General features: G+C 31.8%; 1 protein-coding gene across 6 annotated transcripts in view; it reads left to right on the top strand.

Annotated features, from left to right (window-relative positions):
• Positions 1 to 17,551, top strand: part of subdued (anoctamin 1) — a 219,881-nt gene that overhangs the window by 87,569 nt on the left and 114,761 nt on the right. For all 6 annotated transcript variants that reach the window (XM_085816779.1, XM_085816777.1, XM_085816780.1 and 3 more), the window contains 4 exons: positions 5,137 to 5,255; positions 13,337 to 13,392; positions 13,511 to 13,614; positions 15,775 to 15,909. In XM_085816779.1, coding sequence (XP_085672905.1) covers positions 5,137 to 5,255; positions 13,337 to 13,392; positions 13,511 to 13,614; positions 15,775 to 15,909 — 414 coding nt within the window. The remainder of the gene's footprint in view (positions 1 to 5,136; positions 5,256 to 13,336; positions 13,393 to 13,510; positions 13,615 to 15,774; positions 15,910 to 17,551) is intronic.

Genomic DNA, 17,551 nt, shown 5'->3' with positions numbered 1-17,551 from the left:
GCACCCTGCGACTAGTGCACAACAACGGGCTCCACAACTTGCATGACGTGGCAGTCCGATGTCAGACTGATGTTAATGTGTACCAGGCATGTCTTGTGATCAAACATTATACCACTCCAAACCATAATCCTGGTGCACGACCGGTGTGATGCGAAATGGGCTATTTCCTAGCGCTTTCCGAGTCGCTGCCATATGCGTCGACGGCCGTCATTTCTCCACAGGCACAAACGAGATTCATCCATGAATAAAACCTGATGCCATTCAATGGGGCACGCTTTACGACACTACGTTATGACATTAAAGCATTAAAGTTTACCACACCAGGTGTCTAGTCTTTTGTTCAGCAGTCAATGGTACCGCAGTGGCTGGTACCCGTAAACGTAAGTGTACTTCATGCAATTTATTGCATATAGCTTGGGTGGACACAGATCCATCTGCTCCTGGAAGCAACCGGTTTCGGATGTCACGTGACGAGAAGAAAGGGTCTCCAATAGTTGACCGCTGAATACGTCGATCTATGCTCTCTGACGTGCACCTGTGTGCTCCACTTCCTCTTCAATGAGGATATACACCTTCCTGGAATCCATCCTGTAACACAACATTGGATGGTATTCACATTGTGCACAGCGACAAACCAAGTTCAGGGAGTTCGGTAATGTGTTCTTGTTCCCTGGTTGTCAACTGATGGTATTGAGCCGATTGAGCTCTCCTGACGTCTCAGAGGCATTTTTTATGCTTCTTTTAACATCTCCAATGCTCCTTAAACCCTCAGATGCTGTTTAGGAGAAAGGAAAGTGGCTGACCTTTATAGCCCGCATACCACGTGATCCAATGCTTGTGCAACTTTTATCATTTGCATATCCACCTCACAATTCTCGCTCCTGCAATCTGCATGACGCTACGTGCATTCTTTCTTGGTGTTGCAATTTCACTTTTGAGGAGTGTATTTTCTGTATACTATACTCACTTTTGATAAGGTGTTTTTGGAACATTCATATGATTACAGATGTTGCCTACCGATATAGCGGTATTTGAGTAAAATAATGAAGCCATTTTGTACTTTTCTTTGGATAAACTCTTGAATCTTCAATAAATCTGGCTGAGGTATCAAGGTTCATACGGTTTTTAAGAGTCCTTAAAAGCCCTCAATTTCAACAAAATTCTGCAGGAGTTCCTTAATTTCAATCATCTAAAATTTGTGTCTGTTTTTGCAACTGGCATTTTGAATGTGAATTAGCATTTTGACGATTCATTGAAAAATATAGTTATCTTTTGAATAGCTGAATAGGTTCATGGATTCTCTGCTGAATGCTGGTAGTTTGTTCCTGAGTTTAACCTAGGTGAGCCTCACCAGTGGCTGAGTTATTACACCTCAGAATACTGGTAGTTCAACCTTTGTTAGGTTCGATCCGAGGAGAATGGGTTGGCTGGATGAGCGGTTTATTTTATTTCTCCATATATAATGTGAATATGAGCCAGTTTCTTCGGGAAGGCATATTCCTCTTAGGCTGATAGCCCTCATGGCTTTGCCATATTCAGATAACCTAACTTAACCAATGCTGGTGAATACATTGCCTGCATGCTTTTCATGATTTCTTCTGTGTGTAGGTTGAATACAAGCCATTTTTCTTTAGAAATTTCTCCATGAAGGCATCCCTTGCCTTAAATATATAACGTCTGTGTACTTTACCATATTTAAATAACCAACCAGTTTAATTTTACACAGTTTTTATTTAAGAAAAACCTGACCTCTAGATATTCAACCCCTGCTCATTTCTTACTCCCAACAGGTATTCAGAAAACTCTCTTCACTCTGGCCTCACCTTTAAGTTACTACCAAAAAATTCTTGCTACACATTCCGTATTTCATTTAAATCTAAAATCCTTAGTTGCATTAATTAAATCAACAGTATTGACCCAAATGGCGATCTACTGAATTTTGTTAATTAGTTAATCAGTTTTATGCTAGAAAACACCACCTCTTTTTCAGACTATTTTGTTTGTAAAAGCAATGTTTATGCTTCTCATTTCTTTCATATGGGACTTTTCCGTTGAATTTGCGAAGAGTTTTTAAAATACTGTCTTCGAATCTTTATCGAATCTTTATCGATTTATGTTATCGATTTACTCTCAAATAAATTTCACGTTTACATTACAAAGAATTGAAATAAGAAGCAAATGAAATAAATGTTATCTTAAGTGGCAACAATGTTTAATTTATTTCTCTTATAGTCAATATCTCTTTTTTTAATACTCTGCGTACAACAAACTGTTTGTAAATAGGTATTGAAACAACTAAACATAGCTATACAAAATCGGGTATATCTTATCTGTTTCATTGACTATATATGTGAAATTCTTGATGTAATTTATATCCATAACATTTAGGGCTCACTTTTAATTTTATTAGTATTGAATAATTCATTCAAATATTTAAACCATCTAATCTATTTTTTAAAAAAGTGTCATCCATTTATTGGCTCACTAAAAGATTCCTTACATACACCATAAAACATAGCAAAAGAAATAAATATTTTGAAAAATGTAAAAAATTAATATTAAATAACAGTGAATCTGATCATGCAAATTTGAATAAAATGGCAAGGGAAAAATGTAAAAACAGCAATTTAATTGGTGCTACCTATCGATTCGTAAAGTAACTGCACACTTAAGTAAGGTAGATCGCCTGTTGGGAGAATACCAAGTCAACATTGCATTAAATTCTGTATGTAGTGTATGTTAATAGCATTAAAATCATATACAGTACAAAGTCCATAATCCGAACTCGTCGGAACTTCAGTGATTCTGGATTAGAGTTTTTCCCAGATTATAGACCATCGATTAAAATCTGGTAAGATGGCATGCAGAAATTATACAATTAAAAATATGAAACCGTAATTTTTGAAATAAAGAGCAATTATGATCTAAAGGGTATCACAATTTACAAAAAAAAAAAAAAAAAAAAAAAAAAAAAAAAAAAGCTTAATATTTATTTCTTTACTTTGGTAAACATTTCTATCAATGTAAGTTGTTTAAGTTGCTTTGTTTTTTGTGCTAATACTTTCTCTTTAATTCTATAAACAGACATAATTTCTTATTCATTTACAAAGTTCCACTGTTCAAGTCCTGTAATTGCTGTATCGAGAATACCGACTAACTTGTCAATTAAAATTTTTTCATTTTTAATAACGTTCGCTGTTACTTTCTTCACTATCGGAAGCGCACATGAGTAAACGCTTTACTGGCTTCATGCACATGCGTAGCGGGCACGCGCATTAAACGCGCATGCGAAAGTTTGTGGCTTTGAGGTACGGATTATAGATCATTCCGTATAATGGGCGTCCAGATTACGGACTTTGTACTGTACAAATCTTTTTATAAGCCGTGTATAATTTAGAATGTGCAGATATATATATACAAGGGCGAGTCAAATGAAAGTGAGCCAATGCGAATATATGACAAACAGAGTACTTTATTTAAAAGTAGTCTCAATGAACATTGAGACATTTATCCCATTGACAAATGAGCCGCGTGATCCCCGTCTCATAAAACTCCTTGGGCTGTCGATTCAAAAAGTCTGTAACCGACTCCTTCACGGCGGCATCCTCACACTTTCGCGCCACTTTCATAAATGAAGGCTGTCTCTGTACTACGCGCATGCGCCGCAGATGATGGACCGAACCATTCTTGCTGAGGAGGGGTTGGCTCACTTTCATTTGACTCACCCTTATATATATGCAATTCCATCCTTTTTTAATGTGTTTTCTTTAGCAAAAATCAAATGCTCTTTTATATATATATATATATATATCATTTTCTGAAGTGTGTATGTTTAAAAATTTTCTATTAATAGTATCAGACTTCTGCAACTGCATTTCATTTATGCTTATTATAAAAATTTGTTTTGAAATATATTTATTTAAAGAATTACAGTTAAATTTTGCCAACTGTGTAACTGAATTTATTTTTTATAAGAAGTGATATCTGATATCTTTGTAATCATTGGTTTTGAGAAATATCCTGGTTATGTAAATAACATGAATGTTGTTATATTTCTATCCAGCTATGAGATGTTGAGTTTTCATCTGTATGCTTAGACTGAAATAAATGTGTACAAAAATAGCAGAAGAAATCTGGAAATTTTATGTTCTAAAAATAATTAATATTTTTCACTTATTTGCTGAATTCTTACATATCTGCATAATTTGCCTTTTTAAAATATTTATGATTATGAGAAAAAGTGCTGTGTGATATAAAATACTTGGATCGTACAGAAATGATTGACACAATGGCTCACATAACAAAACTCTTACACTATTGCGAAGGGAAAACAAGTTAAATCGACACAAAGGGGCGTGAGCTACTCAAATTGCATGGATGGAACTGGCTGCAAGTGAACAGTTAAGTCGGTGCTGTCCCTTTCGCCATCATCATTGAGAGTGTCGACAGCAATGGTGGAAGGTCATTATCACGGTCAGCATGATAGCATGGTTCTTATGGAAGGAAGGAATACAGGGTAGTGAGATCCATCTTCACGTGGTGTTCAGGAATAAAGCACGTTAAAGGCGTACCGTATGCCGTTGGTTGGCTAAGTTCAGCAGTGGAGGAGACTGCAGCCAATGGTGTCATCTTGTGCCAAAAGTGTGGAACGACCAGCAACATTGCATACAGCAGCAAATGTGGCAAACTTGTCGGATTTGATCATGGCAAACAGGCACATAATGTTAAAAAAGATGCAGGAAGAGATAGGGCTTGCGCAAAAAACATTGCAGGCAATTGTGCCTGGTGATTTGGCGATGACAAATGTGTGTGCAGAGTGGGTGGACCTCGAACTGCGCCTTGCTTGACAAGATGAAGGATGCAGTCAGGGGCCAACATGTTGAATCTTCTGCTCAATTGCATGCAGTTGTCCATAGGTGTTGCACTAACACCCCACAGACTGATTTACCAAAGCACTTTGGGACCTCCAAGCCAGATGGCAGAAGTGTATTGACATACGCGAGGTTATTTCTAACTTATGTACTATCAGTTTTTTGTTAATAAATTGTATTCTGCTCTGTGGCAGCAATTGTATCATTCATTTCTGTACAATCTAAATATTATTTATAAATTTATTTATTAAAAATGATTTTTCAGGTTTGACATACCTCGGAAAAAAGAAGATTTCTTTTCACCTGCTCAAAGAGCTAGGATAGTCCAGTTTATTTTAAAACGAAAGAGCTTTACTAATGACCATACTGATATATTTGGTTTTGGTGTGTATATTTTTATTGAAGATACTTATTATATTGCTTATTAGTTGATTTTAAGAGTAATAGACAATTTAAATTAAAATTTTCTTTTATGTGTTTATGTCATGTTTATATTATGTAATACTAATTTTCTTGTATATGTTTTCTTCTATGTTATATATATATAACATAACTTTGTATAATATAACTAAAGTATTTTATGTTTTCTTCTAATTTTCGTTATTGTTTAAATCAACGAGTGTTATCCAATAATGACATCAGCTATTAGTTTTTTTTAGAATTTTGAAACAAGTAATAAAACAGTTATTTCTCTGCATAAAAATTTAATTGCTTGTAGATAACCTTTTTGCTATAAAAGCAACTGTTATAAAAACATACTCTTTTGTTCTGGAAGTGCATTTTTATCTCATTCTGCTTGGATGATGGTAGAACAAAACTGATCATAATTATTGACTTTGATTATTGAAGCTCCAAAAAAAAAGTTAAACTGCTCTGCAATTTTGAAAAAGGTTGTGTGATGTTTTAAAGATATGTGTATTTTTTTAAATTTCAGAATTTGACAAATAAATATGTATCTAGCGTGAGAAATTTTTGTAAATTTTGAACATTTAATGAAAAATAAACATGTTTTGTTAAAAGTGGATCATCTAAAGTTATAGAACTGTATTGGGATTAAAAAGAATGTAATATAGCCTATAAATCTTTATCACAGTAACTACTCTCACTAGTAAGTCTAAATGGAAGTAATCAATAGAGTAACACCCCTTAGTTGGGTGAAAGTTTTATTCTGACTTTGTTTTTGGCGAATGTTGGCCTCAGAAAAGACAAACAATGTTGCAAAGAGAATTTTATTGTAATCCAAAAATGTATTATCACCAGCACACTTTTAAATGAGCTAAAATGGAACATTCATTAAAGGCATTTAATGCATTTCTTTGATACCCCCCCCCAAAAAAAAATTGGTTTAGGACTCGTTTCTGTGACAACAGACAACTGTTGGTGTTACTTCAAGAATGCTCTTGTGCTAAACAGACAGTACCAAGATCACAGGATAGGGTAGAATTTGAAGATAATCTTGACTCATTTAACAGAAACTAAATTGCTTTCACCTGTTTTATTTGAATAGTGGATATTGAGCTGGTCTTAATAATTAAGACACAATAACACGCCGAATAAATGCTAATTCAGAAGTCAAACAACAAAAATCAGCATTATATTTTCAAAACTAGTCCTGCGAAAATTTTGAAAATATAACGCTGATTTTTGTTGTTTGACTTCTGAACTAGTCTTAATAGTCTTAATGCTATATTGATAATAATTTTTAAATATTTTGGAGACATTTTTAGTATGACATCAGTGTAATCTTTTTTTATTATGAATCAGTTATAGCCACTTGCTTCAAGAAACATCAGGGAATTGGCAATATTGATATATCCAGTGAAAAATCTCAGCCAAAAGATGCTTTTGAATATCCCCCCAAGACTTTACAAATAAAAAGTTACAGAATTGGAAAATATTTATGATGTGTGTGAAATAAGTTTGTTATTTTGATTTCAGCTGTAGCTGGAGCTAACAAAACATCTGCTTATGTCCCCCCCTCCCAAAAAAAGGAATGAACCAGTTATTGGCGATTAGAAAATCCAAATATTCTCAAACATTGGCAAGTATAAAACATGTCCCCACAGTTTATAAACATCAGAGGAATGGATGGATGGATAAGGATACTTTCTTTAGAAAAGCATTTTTGTACCATTACTGTTTAGAAGGCATTTTTATACCATTTGCTGTAAGTGAATCGGAAGCTATAAAGAAAAATATTGAAAGTTGTTTTTATACATTGAAAACTGTCAAATGCATTATAACAAAGAACTATGCTGTAGTACTATCAGAATTACATTTTTTTCTTCTGAATGTAACTGTTTTTTGCAGATGCAGAGGATCAATTATCCAGAATTTTAAATTGATCTGTTTTAAAAATTTAATGAGCAGTATTGTAAATGCTGAACATTTCCTAATATTCAATCTACATTTTCAGTAAAAAATACTACAGTCAAAAGTCGTTAATCCGGACTCCTCGGGACTTCGGCGATTCCGGATTATAGATCATCAGTTTAAATCTGGTAAGATGGCATGCAGAAATTCTAAAATTAAAAATATGAAACCGTAATTTATGAAATAAAGAACAATTATGATCTAAAGGGTATCAAAATTTACAAAAAAAAAAAAGCTTAATATTTATTTGTTTACTTAAAAAGCTTAATATTTATTTGTTTACTTATTAAACATTTCTTTTAATGTAAGTTGTTTAAGTTGCTTCGTTTTATGTGATAATACTTTCTCTTTAATTCTATAAACAAACATAATTTCTTGTTCAGTTACAAAGTTCCGCTGTTCAAGTCCTGTAATTGCTGTGCCGAGAATACCAACTAACTTGTCAATCGAAATTTTTTCGTTTTCACTAACCTCTCTGTCACCTTCTTCATGTCTTTAACCATTTTTTGCAGCAATTCCACTTTTTGTTTGATGGACATCGAAACATACTTTCGTTTTGTAGATCCTTTGGGAGCTCCAGCATCGGAAATTCTATTTGACATAATCGAAAGTTCAAGTTTACTTTTATAAAATTGCTCGAAAGTTCAAGTTTACTTTTATAAAATTGCTCTTACAGTCTGCAAAAAATAATAAGCCAGATCCAATTCGAAGATTAAGGAACAATGCAATCATCAACATTAACTGAAATAGATAATTAGATAATTTTAGCTTATACCGTCCGTTATACATAAAACGTGCACGCGAAAACGTATTCTGCGCTTGCGCACACGCATATGCGCATTCGTAAAGGTCTTTCGTGCACGCGTAAATGCCCATGCGCATGTGTCAATGCATCGCATGTGCAGAAAGTTTTTAGCTTTGAAGTCCGGATTATAGATCATTCCGGATTATGGGTGTCCGAATTAACAACTTGTGACTATATATACAAATTTGTAAATGCTTGAATTCCATTATAAATTGGATACTTAGGAGGGATAATAGAAAATTTTATTTTCATTGAAACTTTTATTCAAGTTCATCTAGTGAAGAATTGGGTAGATTTTAAATGAAAGAACAAGGACTGACAAAAAATGTTAAAAGCTAGTAGTAACTTAACAAGTAGAAATAAAAGTGAATTCATTTCTAGACTAATAACATATGAAATAGAAGCATGGATTGATTGCAACAAAAATTAGTCCATAAAAAGAATGTTAACAGAAGATGGTTTAAATAAAAATGCATTGTCCCAAGAAGAAGTAGGAAAAAATTCTGTTTATGACAATCTGAAAAGGAAACTGCTACAAAAAGAATTTCTTAAGAGTGATGCAGAGAAAGATTTTTCTGCTATTCTGGCAGCTTTTTGAGAAAAATTCTGTGTACACCAAACATGAAAATTAAGAACTATATCTCTTTAGAGAGATATTTATCAAAAAAGAAAGAAACTTTCCATGAAACAGACATTCATAATTTATTCAGTTGCATGTCAACTGCATCAAAGTAGTGTTAATGTATCAAAGATTTTAAGCATTCTTTTAATTCTAGAAAATTATAAAATAAAATTTTTCTGAGTTTTATGAAGTACATTTTGAGAAAATTCCTTATATTTATTTAAAAAATTTTCATGATTGAATAAGATGTTTCTTATTTTTCAGTATTTAAGTTGTAATAATTAAGGATTGTTCTTATAATGTTAATTTGGAAATTTCTTCTTCCATTCATTTGGCTTTTCTACCATAAACTGCATTCTTTACATACTCAACTACTTATAATTTTCACATATCCAGAATTTGGCATTTTCTAATTTATCTGGGTAGTAGAATTTTTACTGTTTGTATTTTGTGTTTATCCCATAATCTTCCACTGTTTTGTCATTTAGCCTCAGGCTTGCTATTCAACCTTAGCTTTTGAATCTGAGATCCAATAAAAAAATTTTGTCCTGGCATTCAACTACAGAAGGAAATTTGCTACAATTAAGAATGCGTGAATAAATAACTTGCAAGAACACAAATTCTAATTTTAAATTGTTAAATCATTAATATAAGTTTTGGTTTCATTATGGAAAAGCTCTTGAGAGCTTGGCAAATAGCTCTCAAGAGCTTTTCGAAGGGCTAGGTTGGAAAGCCGTTAGAATTTGTGCAACATTTTTGTCAGGAACACAAAGACCGCAGTACTCTTTACATACACATCCTGTATTTACAAACTGTCGGTACCATCTGCGACTGTTCCACCCATTTGGAGGATCACTTTGGTACCTCAACTTGAAACGTCTTTGAACTGTAATCACGGAATTGCACTCCGCAAACTCGAGAACACAAAAGGATTTCTTGTGCGGAGTAGCCATTTTAAACATGTGATGGTTACCATGCAAAACAGAAGACAACTGACACCTAGTGGCTATTAATATAAACTAGACTATGTATTCGTTTCGCCAATGACCGAGCCGAGGCGCAGGGATCGATAATTTAGACAAAATAACACTTTGTAATATGTATTTTCTTTTTGAAGCATGGTGTTGTATAGTTGTGTTATATTATTTTTAATTTTTACCGTATTTTAAAACTTTTTATTTTGTATGATTTGTATATTGCAGTTTTCTTTTTATGTGATTAAATTGTGTTAAAATTTTGTGCATAGGGTTTTCGTATGACATAAAGGGTGAGTAGCTTTTTCTGTTTTAGCAGTTGAATCTTGGTAACTCTGCATTATTTAGAGGGTGTTCCATCAAACGTGCCAATTTAATATGCCCAACAAAATACAGGGTTTGTACGGTCCTTAAGAGTCCTTAGATTTTTTGGAATTGATTTTTGGTTCTTAAAAGTCCTTAATTTTGCCCAAAATCAGCAGAAAGTCCTTAATTTTAATCATCTGAAATTTGTGTCTGTTTTTACGACTGCCATTTTGAGTGGGAATTAGCGTTTTGAAGGAATATTTTTGGCGATTCACTGACGTGTATGCAAGAAGTGAAACATAAGAATTTCGAAATTCATTTTTCTTAATAAAAAGCTCTTAAAAACTTTTCGCTTTTGAGGATGTGAATTCTTGTACAAAATGGTTCTAAATTTGGCAAAGAAAGAGTACTTACAATTTTGTTGATTTTAAGATCAGTTTCTATAGAAAAGTTTTAATTCTGAGATCTGAGAATTTTTCAACGATTTTTTAAATAAAAAATCATAACATTGATAAACTTAAAATAATGGTAATATATTGAAATTATATTTAAAAAATAACATTAAAATAAAACATTTTTATTTTTTGCTGTCACATTATAAAGTTTCATTTTGGCAACTTATGCAATATTTTAAATCTGAAAAATAAAGAATGTATAATGCTATAAAGTACAATTTACGAAACAGCTCTCAGCAAAAGCAAAATTAGCTATGTAATTTTAAATTTTTCATGGTAAGAGTTTTTCTCATGTAATTGTCTCAGAATATTCAAAATTCTTTGAATGTGCATCAGTTTTCTCTATAAAATTAATTTTACACTCCCCCCCCCTATTTTTTCCAAAATATTTCTGGTCTTTTTGCTGTTACAGAAATGGTAGGGATAATTTTTCTTTAGGATTTTAGACATTGCAGCTTGGAAAGTTTAGAAGGATTTGAAGGCAAGATTTATCGACACACGATTCTAGAAGATTCAAGAAATATGTGACAAAATGAAAAATGTCTCCATGGTATCAACACGTAATGGATGTATTTTACAGAAAGTTTGTGATGAATTTCTTACATTTTGGAGAACGTCTGAAAGAACAATGAAAACATAATCTTTAAATGTTTTACTTCTGTTACAATCTTAACATGTTTATCTTCTCTTTATTTTCTCTACTGTTCACTAGACACCAAGCATGAAAAATATCAAAAATGCTTCTAATCTTATCATATGGACAGCCATTATAGATAGGAATTTTTTTTATTAATAAAGAAATTGAAAACTTACAATTTAAAAGATTCATCTAATATGCCTTAATGCATCATACATGTAGCTGGAAATAGGCATTTTCCCACTTGATGCAATCTCTGTGGATCCTAAACTCTGCTGCTTAGTGCCTTTCTAAATTCTGCTTCCAATGCCTGCTCTAAATTGTAAAAGTTTTGCCATTTCTAGATTTTGTTGTTCAGTGTGTCACTAAATTCTAAAAATTCTGCCACATCAACTCTGTAAAATGGCCTTTACCATATATATTTCAAATTTCTTCTAAATGTTCATATTACTAAAGAAATCAAATTAGCCGCTTTTTCTTTACATTCTAAATGCATTTAGTGTTTTTTAGAATAACAGAAATCCTTAATTACATTCTAAAATGAAAAGGAAACACGTTGAAGAAAGAAACTGAATACATAAAGAAAATTATTCTCTAAAGATATGTGCAGTTATGTCTCCATGGTATCAATTAACCTTAAAGTATGTCATTTTAACCTTAAAGTATATTAACTAGGTTACAACCCCTGGAACTCTACATGAAGCTACGACACTAACTGCATCAAACAGAGCCTGACTAATTTTCAACACTCGCCAACTGTGCCTACATCAGGCTTTTCAGGTTTGTTCTAATCAGCAGGTCTCGCTCTAGACAAGCAGCAGCGATGATAGCATTCAGTCTTTTGTTACGAATCATGCTGATTATGATCTTACTTCTCATTTTAACCTATGCCATTTGACATAAAATGTACCTGCTATTTACTAAACCTCTAGACTGACCAAGTATGAGACAAAATGAGAATTTTTTTTTTTTTTTTTAAATAAATATAAAGCTAACTGTTAGCAAAACATAAATGTCACTTAACTTCTTTTACATATGACCAACTATTACAAGTTTAAAATATTTAATGCTACTTGATAAATTGAATAAAGTTTATTTTATCCTCAAACTTATTAATAATTATGTTAATTAATTCATGTTTAGTAATAATGCATACTACTTAGGAATTACAAAAGTGAAATTCAGGCATAGGTAATATTTTTAATTGAATTTATTCAGTTCGCATTTGCTCATAGGTCCTTAATTTTTTCATTAATGGTCCTTAAAAGTCCTTAAAAGTACTTAATTTTCGTGTGCAGAAATGTGTATGAACCCTGAAATACTTCATTTTTTGAAAATGGAAAATATTTATATATCTATATACAACAGCTGAATGTTGAATATAAGAATGAAAAATTTTGTATGGCTCCACAACTTGCTCTACAATAACTCGCTTTCTCAATGAAATTCATAATCACTTTTCACGTACTTGCTTGTCAGGGTGGTTAATAACAATTTTCTCTTTAAGTTATTTTGTTACATCTCTTTAAGTCTGTATTTTTTAGGACTTGCAATAACACTGCCATACACAACAGTGATGTTATCACCAGACAAACTGGATGAACAGGTGGTGATTGAAAATCTGCTCTCAAACTTGTATCCTTAGATTTATTCATTAGTCTGCAAACTGTTGTTAAGTGCAATTTCTCATCCAAAGACTGCTGAAAACTTCCTAATAGTTTGTACATGAATATTTGTTATGTTTTTGTAATGACTTTGCACAATCAAAACTCTTTGTTCTTTTGTGTAATGGCTCCATATTGGCTCAGCTGCAATGAAGCTGTGAAATGAATTGACAGCAATAAAATACCATCAAATCAAACTCAGCATTCTAAAATTGGAACATTTATTTATTGTAAACAATTACATTAAACAAAAGTAAGTATAAAAACTTTTTTTTTTTTTTTTTTTTTTTTTTTTCCATTTTCTAAAAATAAAGTTTTTTTGGGGGATGAGCATATCAAATCCAGTGTTTTGTGGGGCATCCTGCACTTTTATGTTCTACCTCCATAAATATTACATTTATAAACTTTCATAATATGATTAATAATCAGGAAGTTATAAAAACATATTGATGGTGTATTTTCTGTTCCATTGGCATCTGCTGTGTGAAACATAGCCAAATTAAGGAAGATGATTATTACTTTATGTTAATTTAAATAAATGTTGTATTCAAATTATTTTGATGCAAATAGTGATACTTGTAAGGAAGTATAAATTAGCTCTTTGTACTCTATTTCCTATTTACTTTCAGGCATAAAGAAGTTACTAGCTGATGGTATTTATACTGCTGCATATCCATTGCATGAGGTACAATTATTATTTTTTTCTCTAAGATTTTAACATTTTATCTTATATGCCTGTAAAATATTTGACCTTGCATCCTAAAATATTTATGAAAAAATTCATTTCTTTTTCTATTTACTAGGGTGATCTGAATGATTGTTCACCTACTAATCCTCGCTATTTCTTGCTGAAACACTGGGCTTCATATTCCTGTTTATTTAAAACACAACCCTTGGATGAAATCAAGTATTCATCTATATGTAGTTCCTTTTTGTTTTAAATTTAAATTGAATACTTGTATTTTCCAATTTCATTTTCAAAATACTAATATAAATGTTACTAAATATTAATGGAGTGTATTTTTCTTTCTCATATATATATATATAAATTTTTTTAAAACCTGCTTGTTTTGAAAAAAGTTATTTAAAACTCTTGCATAAGTATTTAGACACTTTGAAACAGGGCTCGAAATAATGGTCACCAGCTTGCCATTGGCAACTAAGAAATTGCAGCTGGTGAGTAGGATATGTTAACCTTGGAAATGTGTGTATAATACTTCTCACAATGTATTTATTTTTCAATAATTTATTTATACTGGCTTTCTACTATTTATACTTGTGCTACATTTTCTGTCTTTAAATGTAAAATAAATTTCTATATTACGTGATTTATGGTTCATTGGGACATAAATGCTTAAGCAACAGGTTCATGATTAAAGCTTTCCCAGCAAGATTTTCAAGGTAGGTTTTGATTGTTGCTTTTCAGTGCTGGGAATGGTCAAAAGCATTAGGAAATAAAGGTCACTTTGCCATTTACGTTCCATTGCTTCATGCTGAATACATGTGGTTGTGAAGTATTTTGTGAACTTCTAAAATATTTTGCTGATTTCTGTAATAGCCATTTATTGAAATTAATGATATTTATTTCATTGCATGAAACTAATGTTGAAATGTAGGTGTATGTGTGATATTTTGACATGGTTCTTGTGACTAGCGTACCACATGATACTTCACTGGCTGAAATGTAATAAACATATTTACTTGGGAATTCATGCAAATTTTTCTCTCATTGATCATGGCCTAGAGAAATAAAAAGGTATCTTGTTATTTTTCAAAGAAATGTATTTGTCATGTGAGTCTACTGTGCGGTGTGGCCGTGAATGTTCTGAACAGGCTGTTCTAACCGATTGTGATGGTGGGGGGGGGGAAGATAAAAGCAAGAGGCAATTCAGTCGTAGTGTTATGAATTTCAGAGGTTATCATATGAAAACAATATCATTTGGTGCAAAGTATGCACACAGTATCTGGAAATAGCAGATAAGTACTTGTGGGTTGTACAAGGTTGCAGTGAGTTATTCAAATTAGAAACTTTCAAGTTGTACTATCAATTTTGAATGCACAAAAACTGCTTACACAGCAGTTATATATATATATATATATATATATATATATATATACCAATTTTTGTGCTTATAAATATAGCTGTAGAAACTCCAAAGTCCACACCATTAGCAGTGTGTGATAGAAAATGAATGAAAGTTATCTCAGTATTTAGAAAACTATTTAACATACCTAGAAAACTATTTAACATAGCTTATTATATTGCAAAGCACAATCAGTCATTTTTTGATTTTAAAAATTTGGTTAAGCTTCTTAATAAATTTGAAGTAGGTGTTATTATCAGCAAATATCAAAATGACAAAAAGTGTGGGAAGTTTATTTCTCATATAGCAGCTTTTATCCATAAAGAGCTTATTGCAGAAATTTTAGATTGTATTGAGTTGTTTGAAAAATCATGACACATTTTTTTATGTTGCTCAGAGGTCTTTTATATATATAAAGAATGATCATTATCAGTAGTATGTTGCTCATTTTGCTCAGTAACATTTTACTTTCTTTAAGGAGCTTTGTAATTACTCATTCACAAAAGAACCTAGCTTTATCAGTAGAAAGCTGAATATGGTGCTGATTCACTCCCTCATCTCAACTGTATGTTATACTACGAAAGAAATTTTGAAGCTAGGAAAATAAGTGAAAGTCTGAGGGCATAGCGAGTATGATACACATGGCAACACTTTTCATCCAAATTCCAAAATTTTCTTTTGTTTTTATGTTAATAATTAGGTTTAATAGACATATTTATATAAAATGGGATTTTTCTTGTCTGTGCAAAAATAGCAAAATCTGTAAAGTGTTAACTAAGGACAAAATAACTTTTATCCTGCACATTATTATTAAAAGTGGTGATTATATTTATTAAAAACATGGAATACAAATTATTTAAAATATTAGAAATAATCATCATATTAAACTATTCTTGATTATTTTAAGAAATTTTTTATGTAAATTCATTTTGATCAAATTAATTTTTTTCATTTAATGACAAAATCTAATTTTATTTTTATAGGCATTATTTTGGTGTGAAAATTGGACTTTACTTTGCTTGGCTCGGTTTTTACACCTATATGCTTATTCCAGCATCTATTGTGGGTATTTTGTGTTTTATTTATGGATGTGTAACTTTGAATTCCAATGTTCCCAGGTGAGTGTAATTTTAACAAGCACTTATAGCTTGAGTAGCAACATTTAATAGTCAAAAAATGTTTGAGTAAAATGACATCCTAAATTAAAGCAGTTTTATGTACAATGAAATATGTATGTTGGTTATCAGTAATTAATTTCATGATTTATTTTCAAGCATACTTAATAATCACCGTTGAGGCAAATGTGTTCTGTCTAAGATGACATTTTTACAATAATATGTGTACAAGATTTAGGAATGCTTGAATAATTCTGGCTCTACAAATTATAGTCATATAGCTTTGCTTGTAAGGTATTGCTTTTTGAGTATGTATATGTTTATATAATTTAGATTCATTTATTTAAGTTGAATGAATAAATAAAAAAAAACTTTGGTAATTTCCATTCTGCCAGTTTTAGCTATTTGGTACAACTCTGATATACGCCCTAATTTCACCAAATGTGGCGATATGTGTTCTGCGCTGGTTTTTGGCACGATTGCATGTTTTATGGCAACCCTGGTGACGTTGAAAAATCTTTCGCTGGAGTTCGTTGGTTCGCGTCATGCTTTGTGTCTGAGAAGCTAGGGGGAAAAGATATAATGGTGAAAATTGTTGAATTGAAGTTCGGCAAAAGGAAATATCGTCGTGGCCATCCTGTTGAGGGGCAATGGGTATTTGGAGGTGTGGAAAGAGGGTATGGGAGATTATTTTTAGTGGCTGTGCATGATAGAAGTAGGGATTTGTGATTATTTGTGAACCATAGTATGAATTTTCTGGATAGTGTGTCTGGCTGTCATATAAATACGATAGTGATTACGTGGCACCATGTTAAAGGCGGTATGAAATTGGTATTTCTGCTGTTCAAAAAAGCATTAATGGTAAGTGCATTTTATTTTATTCTTGTTCTTATTTTGTAGAATGTTATGTTCATTGTTTTTTTAGTATGAATTTCTGTCGTTATTGTTTTTTTGAATTGTTTGAAATTTATTTTAGTTATTTTGTTGATTAGTGCGTATCGTCTAAATTGTGCAATTTTTAGATGTTTTTTTAAGTTAAAACATATCGCTATGTACATGGACTCTTGTCAAATAATTTTTGTTAGAAACTTCACGGTTTTGCTATCTAAATTTTTTGTTTTTGTTTTGGATTTTTAGCTTAAATTGTGTGTTCAAAACGTGGTTTTTGCATTCGCGAAAACCGTGTTTTTGTAGACATTTTAGGCTTAAAGTTCGAAATGTAGACAAAAAATTTAAATAGCAATATGGCAGCGTGGAGTTGGCGAGAAATTTGGCGACTTGAGGGCGCATATCAGAGTAGTTCCAGCTATTTTTTAGATGGCTGCACTAAAATTGGTTGTTGTTTGAATCATTTATTTTCCCTGCCATTTTTATCACATGTTCAGATTTAAAAATAGCATTTTAGTGCTGCTATCTAAAAAATAAATAAATAAATGAAAGTGGTAGCTAGCATGCTACGTGATCACAGAAACTCTTTAATTATTATTGACAAGCTGAAAAGTATACTTTTTCTGGTATGAAGATTTTTAAGTTACCGTAATTTCGCGCGTATAGTCCGCGGACTATCTGTGTTTAAAATGCGAATTTTTGAAGCTGCGGACTATCCACCAGTGCGGATAATACGCTGGTTGTTCACGGTTAAAAT

This window comes from Stegodyphus dumicola, chromosome 5, assembly GCF_044657685.1.
Source record: "Stegodyphus dumicola isolate Sdum_Otavi_A_Nest chromosome 5, ASM4465768v1".
NCBI lineage: Eukaryota > Metazoa > Arthropoda > Arachnida > Araneae > Eresidae > Stegodyphus > Stegodyphus dumicola.
The sequence above is the reverse complement of the archived record's forward strand: the minus strand, read 5'-3'. Positions and strand labels throughout refer to the sequence as shown.